Source organism: Elgaria multicarinata, chromosome 3 (assembly GCF_023053635.1).
Source record: "Elgaria multicarinata webbii isolate HBS135686 ecotype San Diego chromosome 3, rElgMul1.1.pri, whole genome shotgun sequence".
NCBI lineage: Eukaryota > Metazoa > Chordata > Lepidosauria > Squamata > Anguidae > Elgaria > Elgaria multicarinata.
In genome coordinates, this window is record NC_086173.1 from 50,939,260 (window position 1) to 50,956,260 (window position 17,001).

The 17,001-nt window shown below is 48.2% G+C and overlaps 1 protein-coding gene across 2 annotated transcripts in view; it reads right to left on the reverse strand.

Annotated features, from left to right (window-relative positions):
* Positions 1-1,918: 1,918 nt before the first annotated feature.
* Positions 1,919-17,001, reverse strand: part of XYLT2 (xylosyltransferase 2) — a 39,411-nt gene continuing 24,328 nt past the window's right edge. For both annotated transcript variants that reach the window (XM_063120242.1, XM_063120241.1), the window contains exons 4-11: positions 16,616-16,818; positions 14,589-14,669; positions 12,528-12,744; positions 9,902-10,078; positions 7,868-8,130; positions 6,220-6,415; positions 3,805-4,138; positions 1,919-3,091 (exon numbers count right to left, since the gene is read on the reverse strand). In XM_063120242.1, coding sequence (XP_062976312.1) covers positions 2,769-3,091; positions 3,805-4,138; positions 6,220-6,415; positions 7,868-8,130; positions 9,902-10,078; positions 12,528-12,744; positions 14,589-14,669; positions 16,616-16,818 — 1,794 coding nt within the window. In that variant the 3' untranslated portion in view covers positions 1,919-2,768. The remainder of the gene's footprint in view (positions 3,092-3,804; positions 4,139-6,219; positions 6,416-7,867; positions 8,131-9,901; positions 10,079-12,527; positions 12,745-14,588; positions 14,670-16,615; positions 16,819-17,001) is intronic.

Below are 17,001 nucleotides of genomic sequence, written 5' to 3' on the forward strand. Positions count from 1 at the left end.
CGATCTGGTGTTTTTTATATTGTATTTTGTATTTGTGTTTTTAGATTTGATGGTTGTTTTTATACTCTTCATGGTTTTAATTTTCGTGAACCGCCCAGAGAGCTTCGGCTATTGGGCGGTACAAAAATGTAACAAATAAATAAATAAATAAATAAATAAATAGGCAGCCGGCTACAAGAATTCACACCCTTCACACAGTAGAGATATAGATATATTTGTGTTGCATATTTAAGACGACTTTACATAATGCTTCTGACACAAAAGCTTTCGGCACTCATTCTTTGGAACAGGTTTCAATTCAGGCTCTGCCCAGTTCTCCCCCTTGGTTCAGAATACCAAACACCCTTAATGAGTCCCTTCTCCAGGCTAAGGTGCTATCCCTGCGTGTTCACCGCACCCCATAGCTGGAGGCAGAGTGGGTCCTAATCACTTGCGCTGTAGGCCCGGCAGACCCAACACACAATGACCTTCTGTTAGCTCAGACTCTTTAGCACCAACACAACTCTTAAAAAGAATCGAAGAACTTGAAAACCAGAGATCATTTGCCATCTCTTCCTTCTGATCCAGGAAAAACAAACCAACAACAACCAGTTTTGAAGACATGCAAGGAAAGCCCTCTCTCTGGAAAGGCTTGGACCAAACCCCTGAGATCAGAACATTCTTTACATCTTGCTGAGACCATACCAGGATTCTGAAACTCGGGTCCATTTCAACTGTGCGGGTGGTGGTGGTGGTGGGGAATAGCTGCCTCCAAAAAATATTTTCAGAGGTGGTAGCAACAATCCCCCTCCCCCATGTCAAAGTATCTATGTCAGGGGTGAGGAACCTGTGGCCCTCCCGTTTTTGTTGGACTACAACTCCCATCATCCCTAGCCATGCTGGCTAGCGCTGACTTGAGTCACAGTGCAACAACATCTGGAGGGCACCAAGCTACCCACCCCCGATTTATGTGTTCTCTCTGGCATCGGATATGGCACACATTTTTATTTTTAAAAAAGAAAGGATACTCCAAAGGAGACGATTTTGTTTTGTTTTTTAAACACTTTTGTTTCGTAACAACCATTAGGAAAAACAACGACAATGAGCCCCAGACACTGCAGTCCCCAGTTCAACTGGGGGTGGTTAAATCAGCATACTGGGATGTATTTGAAAGAACAGATCAAGATAAGAAATATGATTAGACACAGGACAACATTCAGTGCAGGAGAGGATCACTCTCTGCGGATGGGAACTGGGAGGCATACAGCTTTAGAGGGCCAGATTCTCTTCTGAAGGGAGGGAGGTGTCTGTGTAGCTGCAAGGTCACAAGTGATACTGCCTGCACTTATTTGTCAGAGTTAGGAATGAAAGGGGATAAAACACACCAAACAGTTGGCACTAGAGGAATAGAGGTCTGGGCAGGTCACTATGGGTAGCACCCAATGGTACTCCTACACAGAGTAGACTCATTGAAGTGAATGGGCCTAGTGTACATAGGACTGTCATTGGGGACTGCTCTGTGGTAGCAGCGGCAGGAGCAAAGCGACAGAAGTTGTCCAGCCATCCAATGGCAAGAGAATTCACTCTGAAGGCAAAGGAGGAGGCCTCATGCTCTGCTCCAGCTGTCCATATGCTACCTGGCTTGAAGCCGTTTGGATGGGACAGGTAGGACCACGTACCTCACTCTGCAAGATGTCACCAATTTACAGACACTGCCCAGGCATCACGCTGAAAAGTGAAGAGGAGCAAGCCGGGCGGATCGCGAGGCTTCAGATATTGTACAAGGGGCATTTGTGGCACAGTTGGCAGCTCCGTGAAAAGGGAGCCTTGGCACAACGGAAAGACAGAGAGGCCCGGTGCCCTTTGCTTTGCTTCTCACTAAAGCGGAGGCAGCTCTGTGTTGCAGAGGGAGGGAGGGAGGGAGGGAGGGACGGGGAGAGAGATCCTCTCTCAAATGCCAGCAGCAAGATCCAAGCATCCAGCCTTGCTTGGAAGGAACCAAGTGTTCCACCCTCTTCTTCCCACCCCAACAAATTCACCAAGGGAGGGCCAGCTTATCTTACAACGGAGGAAGAAAATGGAAACACTGAATTGTGGTGGTGGTGGTGGGGATGACCATGGTCTCTATTGCACTTTGTTTTGTTTTTAATATATATATATATACACACACACACGCACACACACATACATACACATTTATAAAAAAATAAGAACTAAAAGGATGGAGTGGGAGGATGGGAGACAGGTCAATCAAGCCAGCACCAGCCGTGCTCAGAGGACACAGACCCAGTATGTGACAGCCGGGCTCCCTGCATTCCCCATCGACCCCACCCCGCCATTTCCCAGAATCCTCTGCCAGCAACCCTTTGGGGACAAAGAGTCCTGGTCTTGCAGAGCATCATCCACAGTGCAGAAGGGCCTGCTGGCTTAAGCCTACTGGAGCCAGGAAGCTGGACAGCTGACCTGCCCATCTTAGAGTGTTTCCAATGCTTGCATCCATAAGAGAGAAGCCTCTCCTAGCCACACCCTCTCTCCAGCCAATCCTGAGGATGGTGGGCGGGGCCTCTGCCCTCGCACCATGTCTGCGCCGCCAACAGACAGGACCGCTTCCTGCTCTGCTGAAAAGGGCCCCCCCTCTCGTCTTTGCCCGGGTGAAGATGGTGCGTTTTCACAGGATGGTGCAGTCCAGAGTTTGCCCTGTGGAGAGGAGGGGGAGCATAGGCATACCCCACGCCGGCCATGGGGGAATGCTTCCTTTGATCCCAACAATGTGCTGCCGGCTGCCCCTGCTACCTCAGCCGCCCGTTGGGCTTGATGGCCCCCAGTTCCGACTTGGGGTCGGGGGACAGCGAACTCCAGGAGGTTTTGCTACAGAGCTCCAGGGTGGAGCAGCTGGAGGGGCTTGCCACACAGAGGCCGGCCACCGACCAGAAGTTGCCGACACTGCTGTCCGTCCAATTCTCCAGAGCGTGGCCCACCAGCTGCGTGTGCTGATGGGAGGCTCGCCCTGTTTCGTCCACACGGGGAAGGCTCAAGATCCCAGCCAGGCCCTGGAAATTCTGGTCCATGTACTCGTTGCGGGGCGGACCGGCGTGCAGCCACTTCCCGTCATCTGAGCAGGAACAACAGAAGGAAAGGCGATCAGTACCCAAGAGTACTCTGTGAAATCCTCCAATCAAGCCAGGTCTTATCCTCCAAACCAGGGGTGGGCAACCTGTGTCACTCCAGATGTTTTGGCTTTCAACTCCCATCAGCCCGAGCCAGCACAGCCAATGGTGAGGGATGATGGGAGTTGTAGGCCAAAACATAAAGAGCACACAGGTTGCCTGCCCTTGCTCCAGAGCCTTTAAGTAAGCTGCATCCTGTTCCACAACATTCCCATTACACACCGTCAGTGGGAGTGGCCTGGAGGCAGTTCTCCAAGCAAAATAACTGGCTACCACAGCATAGTCTTAGGAGCACGGGCCTTCCCACCTTTACCTGTGGTTGCCAGGGGAAGGGGCAGTGGATGCCACAGCCAGAAATTGCTAGATTTACCACTCAGTGGTAAACTTTAGTTCAGCCTTCCCTAACTTGATGCCCTAGGGGCATTACAACTCCCATCCTCCCTGGCCAGTTGGTCATGCTGGCTGGGGTGATGGGAACTGTAGTCCAGCATCTCAGTAGGTCACCAGGTTGGGGAAGGCCCCCTTGGTTTGTAATGGCTGGAAAGGCCCTGATGCCTTTCACATTCGTTGTGCCACCAAAATGATGCAGCACCGTTGGGTTTCATGGCGAAGCAGCAGCAGCATCTCCTCCCCACCACCCCAGCAGAGGTCTCCTCACCTTTCCTGAGAGGTTGCTTGTGGTTGAAGGTCTGTGGGACCACCAGGAACTGGCTCTCTCCCAGCGGCTCCCAGAACTGGAGGAGACGGATGGTCCACACGCCTGGGCGGAGGGGCCGGTTGAGGGGAGGCTTGTACTGCGTGAACTCGGCCTCTGCGTCCACCGTGATGTCATAGGATGTAGCGATGATGTAGGTGGGGTCAATCCAGACTACGGTGGCTGTGAGGTTGGGCCCCCGGGCCCATTTCTGCATGGCCACTGGTTCGTCGAAAGGCCCAATCAACCCCCCAAAGTTGCGGAAGATCCTCTCCTTGGGGTCCCATTCAGTACCTACCTGTGGGAGCAGCAAAGGAAGAAAGAAGTGAGAGGCTCGGAATGGGAAAGTTCACGCACCCATGGACCCGGTTCACATGATTGCCATGGCTTATACAAGCCATGATGGCTTGTTTAAGCCCTGGTGTGTGCCAGGACCCATTTACCTAATTACCTGCCTAGGCTCAGCCGGTCATTTCGCCTGAATCCAGGTGTCATGGCTTGTATGAGGGGGAAACAGCCCTCAAATAACCCAACAACATGCTATGTTTAAGCCGCAATGATCATGCGAACTGGGTTGCATGTCAAAAGCAGCACAACCTGCCATTTCTGTCTTGCTGTGGTGGACTCTCCAATGGCCAGAAAACATTTAGTATCTGTTTCGCTGAGTAAGGAGTTTGAATAACAGCAGTTGTTTTTTAAAAAAAAAAAGTTTACTACATAAATATGCAATAGATTGAAAGACAACATGCATCAAAAAAAATATATGATTTATTCTAAATGCTGCCAGAACAAACCCTTGTTTTTCTTCTACCACTGAATGCTGACTCAGATTGGAAAGCTCCACATCACCTCAGGAGGTTATCCAGGTCCTGCCTGCAGTCAGGCCTCCTTCAGACACACAAGGGACTCATTTCTTTGTGGTTCTTTCCTATTTGGAGATAATGGTGGGGAGCCCCATGCAATTGTGCCACCCTTTATGGTTATGATATCCACAGGTCTCACAGCCACATCAGGTAGAACCACAAAAAAAGCAGGCCCCACATGAATGTCTCAAGGAGGGACCTCCAGAGAAGGCAGTTCTACATCTGGAGAACAGGGCCACTGCTCTCGGGTTTGCCCCAGAGGGTATTCTTACAGAGGACATCCCCAGAGGGTCTTAAATAAAATGGATGAGGTGGTCTCTTTGGTGAGAAGACATTTTATAAATGTTTATAAGACCGATTCTGGCCCGCTTGCATTGGCTGCCTATACATTTCCAAGTCCAATTCAAGGTGCTGGTTTTGACCTATAAAGCCTTACATGGCTTGTGACCACAATACCTGACAGAACACCTCTCCTGACATGAACCTACCCGAACACTACACTCAACATCTAGGGTCCTCCTCCAAATGCCTACTCTGAAGGAAGCTCGGAGGATGGCAACAAGGGAGAGGGCCTTTTCAGTGGTGGCCCCCCAATTATGGAATGATCTCCCTGATGAGGCTTGCCTGCCATGAACACTGTTATCTTTTCAGCGCCAGGTTAAGACTTTTCTCTTCTCCCAGGCAGTTAATAACATATGCTGAGTTTTTTTAACTGACTCCAGAATAGCTGTTTTAAATGATATTGTTGGTTTTATGCTTTTAAATTTTTGTATATTTGTTTTTAATGTTCACTGTTTTAACTTTTGTAAACCGCCCAGAGAGCTTCGGCTTGGGGCGGTATATAAATGTAATAAATAAATAAATGGGTTTCCACCCAGTTTGGAGAACAGAGACCAAACCATTGTCTGCACATGCAAGTTAATACAGTCTAGCCAATGTCACTGTCAGAAACAGACTGAGGGCTGGTTCCAGGTAAGACTTTTTAAATATGTCAGTACCCTGCCTCATTCATGGAATTTTACAGGTGTGTGTGTGTATGTGTTTTGTCTAAAAGTCATAACTTTCCACTCATAACCCTCCCGTATTTTCCCACCACCTCTTCCGTCTTTTCTCCTACCACAGGAAATCCGCTAAAGGGGGAAAAAGTCGGAATAGCTGCACAATGCTTTCTAATTGTTAGTGCTAAGAGCCCTCCATCTGGGAGCATCCTGAAGAAAGGGCTTCCCCTACAATGCGACGAGCATACAGTGGAGGTGTTGTGGCTGTAAACTCCAATGCTACAGTGTTCTCCAGTGTTACTCAGCAGTATCAATGGATCCATGATCTCTCTCTACCGCTGTCATTTACATCTAGGCGCTTCCAAATCAGAAACTAAATTACATTTCGCGTCTTGATGGCAGGTCAGGGAGAGTAGAATTGGGGTACTTTGTGCAGGGGCAGAGAGAGTATTTGGACAGAGCTGTGCCAGGAGGGAACATCAACAGAAAGGGGGTGGGGGGAGAAACAGGAACCCTACCTCGAGATTCTGCAAACGGTTAGTTTGTCTGCCGTGACCTGCTACTTTCAGAGTCCCTCGGGGCATCATCCACACTTCTAGAGATTCCACCTGCCGCGATACAGAGTTCTGCACTTCCTGAGTCACCAAGTAGCCCTGGAAATGGTCATCGTAGAAATACAGGTGCACACTGGATGGGAAGCCCTGCGGCTCAAATCTACAGAAAGTACACAGTAGCAGTAGTAATCAACAGGGCTGGCTGTATCATGAGGCAAACTGAGGTGCCTGTATCAGGTGGCAGAGCGGGAGGAGTGGTAAATTGCGTTTCCCTCCCCCACTGCCCCCACCACGAGGGCTCGCCGCCATTTCCAGGGGTTGCTCTGGAGAGCCCTGACAGCTACTCTCCTGCTGTGGCATTTGCCACAGCAAGAGAGCAGCTGGCAGGGCTCTCTGGAGCAGCCCCCCACCACTCGCCCTGTTTCCTCACGTTGTGTGCCCCCCTTCTCCTTTGCTGCTGCAGGGCTCAGGATGGCCGAGCTCTCGCAACAAGGAAGGGGCGCGAGGCGGTGGCGGAGGAGGAAGGGGCGCGTGGCCGCAGCGCATGTTCTTGCCTTAGGAGGTGAGACACCTTGAGCTGGGGCTGGTAATCGGGATTTGTATTGCACTTGCAAGTCATCAAAGCACTTCCCAATGCATAATCTAGCTGCAATCCTGACAACAACCCTTTCAGTATTTTTTTTTATCCTCCATATTGCAGATGAGGGGGACTGAGAGAGAAAGGCTTGCCTAAGGCCACTGAGTGAGTTCATGGCAGCGAGATTCGCTCTGGGGACTTCCTGATTTGTACATCACAATACATCACATTAGACATGTCTATTCAGAAGTGAGTCCCGCTGAGTTCAATGGGTCTTACTCCCAGGTCATAGGTGGCAGAATTGCAACCTCAGGCTCTTCGCCACTATGCTACACCATATAGTTTCCCCATATAGGAATCAGGGATCACAGGTTCTCTTATTTAATGGGTTCTAAATCTCTCAAATCAAGGAAAGATGTTGATAGAATTCCGTGACTTTACGACTGCTGACCTTTCTCCTTGTGCTACCTGTCCACCCACTGCCATATAAACATATGAAGCCATTTTGTAACATGTCAGATCATCTGCACTGGGGATTGCAGGTCCAGTCTGTTTATTCTGGGCCTGCAACCGAGCAGAGTTGGATATTCATCCTGGCACTTACGGGCACCACAACTCACCGTGGGTTAAATAACCCACAATGAGCCATGACATGTTGTCCGAACTTGGTCCCTAAAGGAGGGCGTCCTGATCAAGGGCTCTCAAAAACCTGGAGCAGGCATCAAATCAAACCCTTGGCCTTTACTAGAGCAGCCAGCAGTGGGGCTGGTGGCTCCCATGTCAGTGGAGCAGTGAATCCGCTCCAGGTTTCAGTCAAAACTCTAAATGAGCTATCCAATGAGTTTCGCCCCTTGGATAACTCCTTTGGAGTTCTGACTGGCTCTGACCAAAGCCCTGATTGGATTCACCACTCCACTGACATTGGCAGTGTTTTTTCTTCAGGCTGAGCAGCTGATTGGTCCGGGAATCCATGGACAAAGCTCTCATCCCTCACTGCTGAAAGGAAGCCCAGTATTTGGAGATCAGCCAAACTACCTGCAGAGCTTCTCTTCTTTCCGCCCTGGCGTTGCTGTCACTTTCTGCAGCCCCAGCCTGGAGAAGGATGTGTACACAGTCAGGGTGATGTCGCTGAGCCCGCTCAGCCCGTCCACGCGGTCATAGACGCTCTCCCAATAGGCCTTGAGGGCTGGCGTGTTAGCTGGGTAGTTACCATAGAGATGAGAGTCCAAGATCTCCAGCACCTCCTGGTTGATCGTCGACTCAAACTTCCGGGCAAAGAAGGTGGGCCTGGAGAGTTGCTGAAAAGACAGAGGCATTCGGGGAGAAGCTTTTAACGACACGATTCGGTCTAAATCCACAGAGCACGGGCAGGAAAGTGACCAGAAACAGACCGCCAGGAGGGGACCTGGGGAATCCAAAGGGAGAAATGGCCTTGACTTGGCACTGTTTGAAAAGGTTCCGCAGGAAACAGCACTGGCACGGTGCAAGTGGCGGTTTGTTCGTTTCCTCGCGGGGCTTTTAATTTAGTTGTTTTGACGCTATGTTTTAATGAAGAACTTGTTTTCATTCTGGATTTTACTGTTAGCCACCTTGAGCACTGTTTTTGGGGGCAGAAAGGTGGGTGAGACATGAAATAAAATGGGTGTGGCAGCCACAGCAGCCACCCTGGCCGCCGTTACAATTTTGGCCTCTGCTTGGGAACCTCAGGCAAAATGTTCAAGGGAAGAGGAAGCCCTCCAGAGAATGGTGGGGAACCGGTTCCTGACAGGCTGCGCTTGGACCTGAACTTTCAGAGAGCCTGGTTAGTGGGTGTCCCACAAGTCTGTAACTCTCCCCACTCCCTCATCTCCCCTAACCCCCACCCCACCCTTTTCACTCACTCCATTCCCCTCAGGCTCATTATCCCTCAGCCCTCAAGGTTTTCTTCCCTCCAGGCCTGCCTCTATGCTCCTTATCTTTGCAGCAGCTCTCTGCCATTTAGCCCTCCATCTCCTCCTCTAAAAAAATCCCCCCCTCAAGTTCCACCTTACCTGTCCTTGTGTTGGCAAAAGACATGGGGTGGGGGAACCCGTGGCCAGCCAGACGCAGTGAGACCACAACACCCATCTTCCCTGACCACTGGCTATGTGGTTTGGGTTTGATGGGAGCTCAAGTCCAAAAAACATTTGGAGAGCACCAGTCTGCCCATTCCCGCATTAGACACTCCCTTACCTACATGGGCAATCATCCATCACTCTCCCATCTTGTCCCTCTATTCTTGTCTGCAAGGTCCTGGGCTCTGGCTCAATGGTAGAGCAGCTGCTTTGCATGCAGAAGGACCCAGGTTCGATCCCCGGCATCTCCTGGAAAAAAACCTGCCTGAAACCCTGGAGAGCTGCTGCCAGTTAAGTGTCGACAATACCGGGCTTTGTTCCTAACTTGTGGCCTTCCAGATGATTCGACCTCTACTTCTCAGTATCTCTCACGCTGGCTAGGGCTGATGGGAGTTGTAGGCCAAAACTCCGGCTCCTGCCCTGGATGGGACGGTGTTCTGTACAAATGCAACTGTGGCACTAAGTACCAGTGGAAAACTACTATTTCTCCTCACCAGAGCCACCCTGAAGCCCATGGAGTGGGGGAAACTGGGCAACTGTAATTAAACGTAGGAGAGGAAAAGGCCAACGGATGAGATCTTGAGTGCACGATAGGGTGACCATATGGAAAGGAGGATAGGGCTCTTGTATCTTTAACAGTTGCATAGAAAAAGGAATTTCAGCAGGGGTCATTCGTATGTGTGCAGCACCTGGTGAAATTCCCTCTTCATCAAGGTTAAAGCTGTAGGAACCCTGCCCTCTTTTGTATCTGATCACTCTAGTATAGCTCCTGCAGCTTTAAATGTTTTGATGGAGGAAATTTCACCAGGTGCTGCATGCAGACAAATGACACCTGCTGAAATTCCCTTTTCTTCGCAACTGTTAAAGATACAGGAGCCCTGTCCTCTTTTCCATATGGTCACCCTAGTGCAGGAGTAAAGCCAAACCAGGGGAGCAGGGTGGAGAGAGAGAGAGAAAAAGGAAACGTCTGGAGCACCTGCAGTCGCAGAAAGTCCTGGGGCTTGAAGTCGTTGGGTGAGCAGCCGCACCAGTCCACGATGTGCTTATACTGGCATTTGCAGCCCAGCTTGCGGTTCCAGTTTGTCACCCGGAGGTTGTTGTCTACAAGGGTCTCGCAGGCGTGGCTGTTCTCCAGGACAGTGTGGAAGAAAGACTGTATGCACAGAGAGAGAGAGAGAGACAGAGGGAGGGAGGGAGGAAAACACAGAGTGAGTGTGTCCCTTGCTGCAGACAGCCACTGCCCTCCTCACCCAGCTCAAGCCAAATCCCTTCATGGACCGGTACTTCAATGGCATTATTTCAAGCATTCTCCAAACACTTCCATATTCTGAAACACCAAATACCAGACACGGCAGGAAGAATGTTGACACTTAGCTGAGCAGAATGTTTTGTCTATACTAAGCACCCCTGGCATTTTCCTTAAAAAGGAGGCTCATTCTGTCTGCAGGCTCTGCCTTATCTTCTCCTTGGAGTTCTTTTGCAGGAACTTGGGGGCTGGCGGAGAACATGGCCAAAACAACGGGGCACTCGTGGTGGCTACTGCTGGGGTGAATGGGCCATGTTTTCGTGCCTGACATTCTGCTCCTAGCAGCGTCAGGCTTGTGTATGAGTTTTGTGAAGGCTGTGACAGTCTGCAATGGGCCGGTTTTGCATCTGTATGTGTGATTGCTGCATTCACCGGGCACCGGATGTGGGCAGATGATCGTTTGGTAGCATCCCTTGAAGGCTCAGCTGCTTAGTTACACAGCACGCTCTGAATTCAGATGTGGCCACAGTCAGACATAACAGGCCCAGCTGGTGCCATGAGTGAAGGAATGCACACCCTAGAACACGCCCCAGAATCCTCCGCTATCTGCAAAGCTTCTTCGGAAGACAAATTTATCTAGAAAATGGTCCCCAGCAATAGAAAGTTTAAAATGTACTGTTCTTTTATTAATTAATTTTAAAATAATTGAGTTAGAGTGCAGTCCTATACATAGATAGAAACCCCCCTCCTAAACATCCTATGCACGATTAGACAGGGGGGAAAAAGGCCCACAACCCCCAGCATTCCCCAGCTAGCATGGCTGGCTAGGGAATCCTGGGAGTTGTAGGATCTTCCACCCTATCTAAACATGCATAGGATTGTGCCCTTGGTTAGTTTTATTTAGTTTAGTTTATATAAAAAACATTTCATACCCTCCCTTTCCTCTAAGGAGCTCAAGGCAGTGTACACAGTTCTCCTCACCCCCAATTTCATCCTCACACCAACCCTGGGTGGTAGGTTAGGCTGAGAATGTGACTGGCCACAGGTCAGTCAGGGAGCTTCATGGCTAAGCGTGGGTTTTGACCCTGAGGCGCATTCCAGTTTCAGTTCGGCACTCTAACTACTGCACTGTTGTGATACACTTGCAGGGTTGTTGTGAAGATGAATAAGAAAAATATTGTTACTGAGTCCGAGGATGAAGTCAGCTATAACTTTCTCTCTCTCTCTCTCTGTGTGTGTGTGTGTGTGTGTGTTTTAGATAACTGAAATATTCACCCCATGAAGTCTCCTTCTGCACTGCATCATATTGTAAAAAAAAAAATTAATGCTTTATGCACTTCCTATCACAAATCATCAGGTGTGCATTGACTCATAAATGTCCTCCTATGCAATGCAAGATTTCTTTCTAGAGAGCACTGAAGCAAAACCAAAAGAATATTATATATGTATTATACACATATTTAAACTGCATCAAGGCTACTTTCTCCACTTACTACTTCTTCGACTTTTCTTTTTTCAAAAGCTAATTCCTTTTCTTTATTTTTTGCATGAATGAAAGCAAACACCAGGCGAAAATGTAACTTTGCTTTGCACCCTCTCAACTGACTTAATCAGGGTACAGACGTTTTTATGATACCAATTGCAAAACTGGCACCTGCTCACTCTGCTGCCCCACAGAAATTCAACCTGGGCACCTGTGCAGAGCAGGTGTAAAGAAATATCCAACAGGTTAGAAAAGTATCTTAATTCAGGGGCAGTATCTATTGCATCCCTAGGCCGTGCCATATAACATATAAACTGGAGCACAAAATTACCACTCAGAAGATCAGAAATTGAAAGCATGTCTGGGAAACGGGTTGATTTCATCACAGTAGTTGGCTGTATGCTTCATGTGCCATTGTTCCCTTCCTACTAATTCACAAGGAGATTACTTCTCGGAGGTAATTATTCTTTATGTAGCATCAAAGCGCATGGCACTTGACAAAGAACAAGAGAAATGGATCCTGCCACAAGAGGCTTACAGTCAAAAACTGAGCAGGGAAGATAGAGGGAGGGGAGGAAAATGGAGAGAGGGGGAAGAATAGGTGTTTATTTCAGTTACATGCACTTTGTCTTGGTTGCGGCATGGAAACTGGGGGGCTGGGAAGAAATGCTATTAGGGACTTGGCTGTTTTACTGCCTTGGAGAATGGTAATAGTTTTAGACAGGTACGCTGCAGCACAGAGAGGATAAGCGGCCCACCAAAGAACACAACTGTGGGATTTTTCATCCCAAACCAGAAATCCCTACCCACTACACCACACTACCACTAAAGCCACCCTCCAGTCACTCCATCTCAAGAAGCCAGACAACCCACCTCTGCCGGGAGAAGCGTGTATGTGTAGAACTGCCGCAGCTGGGAGACCAGTCGGTCACTGGTGTAGACCACATACTCCACAAACCTGCGAGTGAGGGCGAACCAATCTGAGCCACCATCCACCACGATGCCCTCTGGGATCTGCCGTTCGCCCAGCCGCCACATATGAGAGTCGCATTCGTGGAAGAGTCTGTCCAGGCCCTGCTTCTTGATGAATCTGTGGCAGGGATGAATGCCTCAGATTCACTAGAGCGCAACGTGACATTTCTTTTGCATCAAGATCACAGTGAGGAGGGCTCTAGAAGGCTGTACAGTCCCACAAATGCATAATTCATTGCCAGTAGAATAGAGGTGACCATATGAAAAGGAGGACAGGGCTCCTGTATCTTTAACAGTTGTATTGAAAAGGAAATTTCAGCAGGTGTCATTTGTATATATGGAGAACCTGGTGAAATTTCCTCTTCATCACAACAGCTAAAGTTGCAGGTGCCCTGCCCTCTTTTAAATCTGGTCACTCTAATATAGCTCCTGCAGCTTTAACTGCTGTGATGAAGAGGAAATTTCACCAGGTTCTCCATATATACAAATGAAATTCCCTTTTCTATGCAACTGTTAAAGATACAGGAGCCCTGTCCTCCTTTTCATATGGTCACCCTACGAGTAGAACCTTTGCCTAATTTATCACCAGCAGAACTTTCAGCTTAAATTTCAGATGAGCTCTAGAACCTGCTAGAACAGAGCCAGGTGGAAGGTAGATCTCCAGTTGTTTGGGACTTCAACTCCCAGAAGCCCTTGCCAGCATGGCCAATGGACAAGAATGCAGGGAGTTGAAGTCTAAAACATGTGGAGATCTACTTTCTGTCCATCCCTGTGCTAGAGGCCTCAACGGCTACCATGATCCCATAAAGCCTTCTCCTACGAGTTGCAGAAGCCTCTCAGATAGTGTTCAAACAGCAGCAAAGTCTGTTGAAAGAAGGGATGCAAAGTCAAACCAAGTAGGAGGCTACAAAGAGTTTTGAGATCGCTGACAACAAAAACAGCTTATTTTTGCATTGTGATGCATTGCTTTTGTAAGCTGCTTCAAGGCAGTGAGGAAAACTGGGCAAAAATTACTTTTAATTTCAAAGTTCTGTTATTTTGGCCAATGACTGAAGTTGCAATCGTAGCAGTGGGAGAAGGACAGGAACAAAAAACTCTGCAGGATGGATAATATATATATAATTTTAACTCAACAAAAGAGCCCAAAAAGATTCCTTTAATTCTGTGAGCCTTTAGACAAAAAGTTCCCAAATATTTTTAAAAACCTTCCCCCTGCAATAATCACAGCTTTCCTTTTAAAAGTCAAAATTCAACAAAAAATAAAAAAGGAACAAAGAAAGCTGGGAGTCTGGGGTGGGTGAGTAAGGAAGCTACATTGCCAAGAGCCACATTCCACACTTTATGGCCATACAGGCATAGATGCACTTAGATCAAAATCCTGTACCTGGAGACTCATATAGTTTTCAACTACCTGGCTGCAATAAGTCAGTGAAATTATAGTATCTCTGTTGCAGTGTACCAGGAATCTACTGTTCTACAGTGATGAACTATGGCTGTTATTAATGGTCATTTTAATGTCCTCTTTACACCCATTTATTTATTCATTCATTTTACCTATTATTTAACATATTTATATGCTGCCTACTAGCAACAGTTCTCCAGGTAGCCTACAATAAAAGCAAAAACATTTATATAAAAAGCTAAGACCATAAAATCTAAATACAGCAAAAAACTTCAGCGTGTAACAAAGCAAAGAGAAACCATGAAAGCTGCCACAGATTGCAAACATCTAGAAACAGTTAAAGATCTACAGAGTACTGTAAGATATGAAGATTAAAACTAGAACATGTGGGCAAATGAGGCAGTCTTGGTGCTGAAGAGACAAAAGCTCAGGCACCACGGTGCCACAATGAGAAGACCCCTCTCTTTATTAACTGCTCGTCGCGCTGCCTTGCTCGCCCATTCTAGCCCACAGTTTGCTTTTAACCTGCTCCCAAAGCCAAGCCTCAATGAGGGAGTTACCTGGCATTATCTCGGCCGTGAGATTTCAGGAAGTTCTTGTCTCGGTATTTGGACAGAAACATCACTAGCTCCTCATTGGTCCTGCAGGGGGCAGCAATTCAGAAGGAAGAATTAATGACTGAGAAAAGAAAACCGGGAGGCTTTTTAGACTACCAGTTCGAGTATAGCCAACCTGGGGTTCGAGATGGGGCGAAATCATGGCGGCAGGCATGATGTGGGTCTAAAGTGAACCCATATGTATATAACTATGTAAGTGTTAGTTCTGTCCCCATTACTGGATACCCTCCTTGTCCAAGGTCCACATCACACACAGAGCCCTCACCCATCTCCCTGTATCTACCTAGGCTTTAGGCAACCTGATGTCTTTCAGGTGTTTTGGACTACAACTCCCATAATCCCTTGCCAGTGCGCCTGCTTGCTGGGGCTGATGGGAGTCACAGTCCAAAGCATCTGGAGGGCACCAGGTTGCCCTGCCCCTGTTCTGTGGCCTGGGTGGGGTGGGAGTCACTAGTCTGTAAAAAAGAGAATAGCAAAACTGGAAATGTGCTACCTAAACACGATCAGAAGTGTGAATTTGAACCCGGGGTCATCTCATGAAGCCAACTGATGGGAGATCCCGGACAGATAAAAGGAAGTACTGCTTCACACAGCCCATAGTTAAACTATGGAACTCACTACCACAAGATGTAGTGACGGCCACCAATTTGAATGGCTTTAAAAGGGAGTTTGATAAATTCCTGGAGGAGAAGGCTAGTAGTCCTGATGGTTATGTGCTACCTCCAGTATCAGAGACAGTAAACCCATGTTTACTGTAATAAATGTAATAAATAAATGTAAAAATGTAAAAAAAGTAATAAATAAATAAATGTATGTACACGAGTTGCTGGGGAACATGGGCAGGACGGTGCTGTTGCACCTGTGTCCTGCCTCTGGCTTCCTGGTCAATGGCTGGTTGGCCACTGTGTGAATATAATGCTGGACTAGATGGACCCTTGGTCTGATCCAGCATGGATTTTCATATGTTCTTAATTAGCTTCTGTGTGTAGAGAATGCAACAAGGGCAATTTGAAGAGGAAACAACTCCATGGAAATGGGAAAGTCTTTGCATCAACATTAAACCCAAAACTTCCACAGTGCAGTGACTGACTAAGAGTATAACATCAGGACTTGTTGGCTCTTTGACAATGGAGAAAAGCAGCTTTTAAACGCCTGAGTAATGCTTTGACGACCAGAAACTCCAATGTGAACCAGTGCCCACAAGTAAAACTCTCACGGTGTTTTACTTCGTCTACCACTGTCTTCCTGGAGTATATGAAAAAGGATGGAGGCGGCAGAGAGAGATCCAAATGGCACAAAAATAAAATTCAGACTTGCTCAGGGACCCCTGTCCTATCATAAATGTGCAGCAAATTCCAAAATTTCAGCATTTACCCACCAGTTAGTTGTGAAACTTAATTGTGGCAGATTTCCTAGGGATTATGTGGGTTAGAAAGGAGCCCAGGCATCCAAGCCACCCAAATGTGCCAATAAGCCCAAGATGTGTCTGTAATGCCCCCCTCCCTCAAATAGGATGTCACACCCATTTTCTTTGCTGCTTGCATACTTTCTGTTAAGCATCCAGCCCAGAATACTGCCAAAGTTCAGATACTGCAGTTCCAGCATCCTCAGTGACCCTGTTCAGGTGACATGCTAAGCCACAGTGGTTCAGCATTTTGAGCTAAACATTATGCCTTAGCGGGTCGTGTGAACCATTCCTTACCATGGTGGTTACATAACCATGGTTTAAACACGCTCACTAACCATTGCTGCAAGAGGGTTAGTGGCCTCACTATGGCTTAGCATGTTGTCTGAACAGTCCCAGTGTCTCATTTAAAAGCCATGGTCGCTCTGTGCCAATGCAGCAAGGCTGGCCTCTTGCACCCAGATGACAAGAGAAACTCGTTGTGCCACCCTGTGTCAGGGAGTGAGACCCTCTGCTGATCCTGCAAGTCTCCCCTACTCTATCTGTCCCCCTCTCCACAACTGACCTGGTCGGGTAGTCGGTGGCACTGAGGTTGATGAAATAGTCCCAGGTCCAGTCTTTCACCTCCAGCAGGTCCTTCATGCTGCGCAGGTACATCTTCAGCAAGCTGGCCCCACCCCAGATGGTGACCATGCGCCAGGGCGTGACCCGGATGTTGGGATAGTGTTGGGCCAGCTCCACCACTTCGCGGTGCAGGTAAGCGGAACGCTGCAGGGGTTGGTGAGGTGGTGGTGGAGGCAGGGAAAAGGAGAGGAAACTGAGTGCCACATCCACTAGGCGTCTCGAGGAGGAGCACAGTTTAACTGGGGCCCTTCATTCCTTGAAGGTAGGGTGACCATATGAAAAGGAGGACAGGGCTCCTGTATCTTTAACAGTTGTATTGAAAAGGAA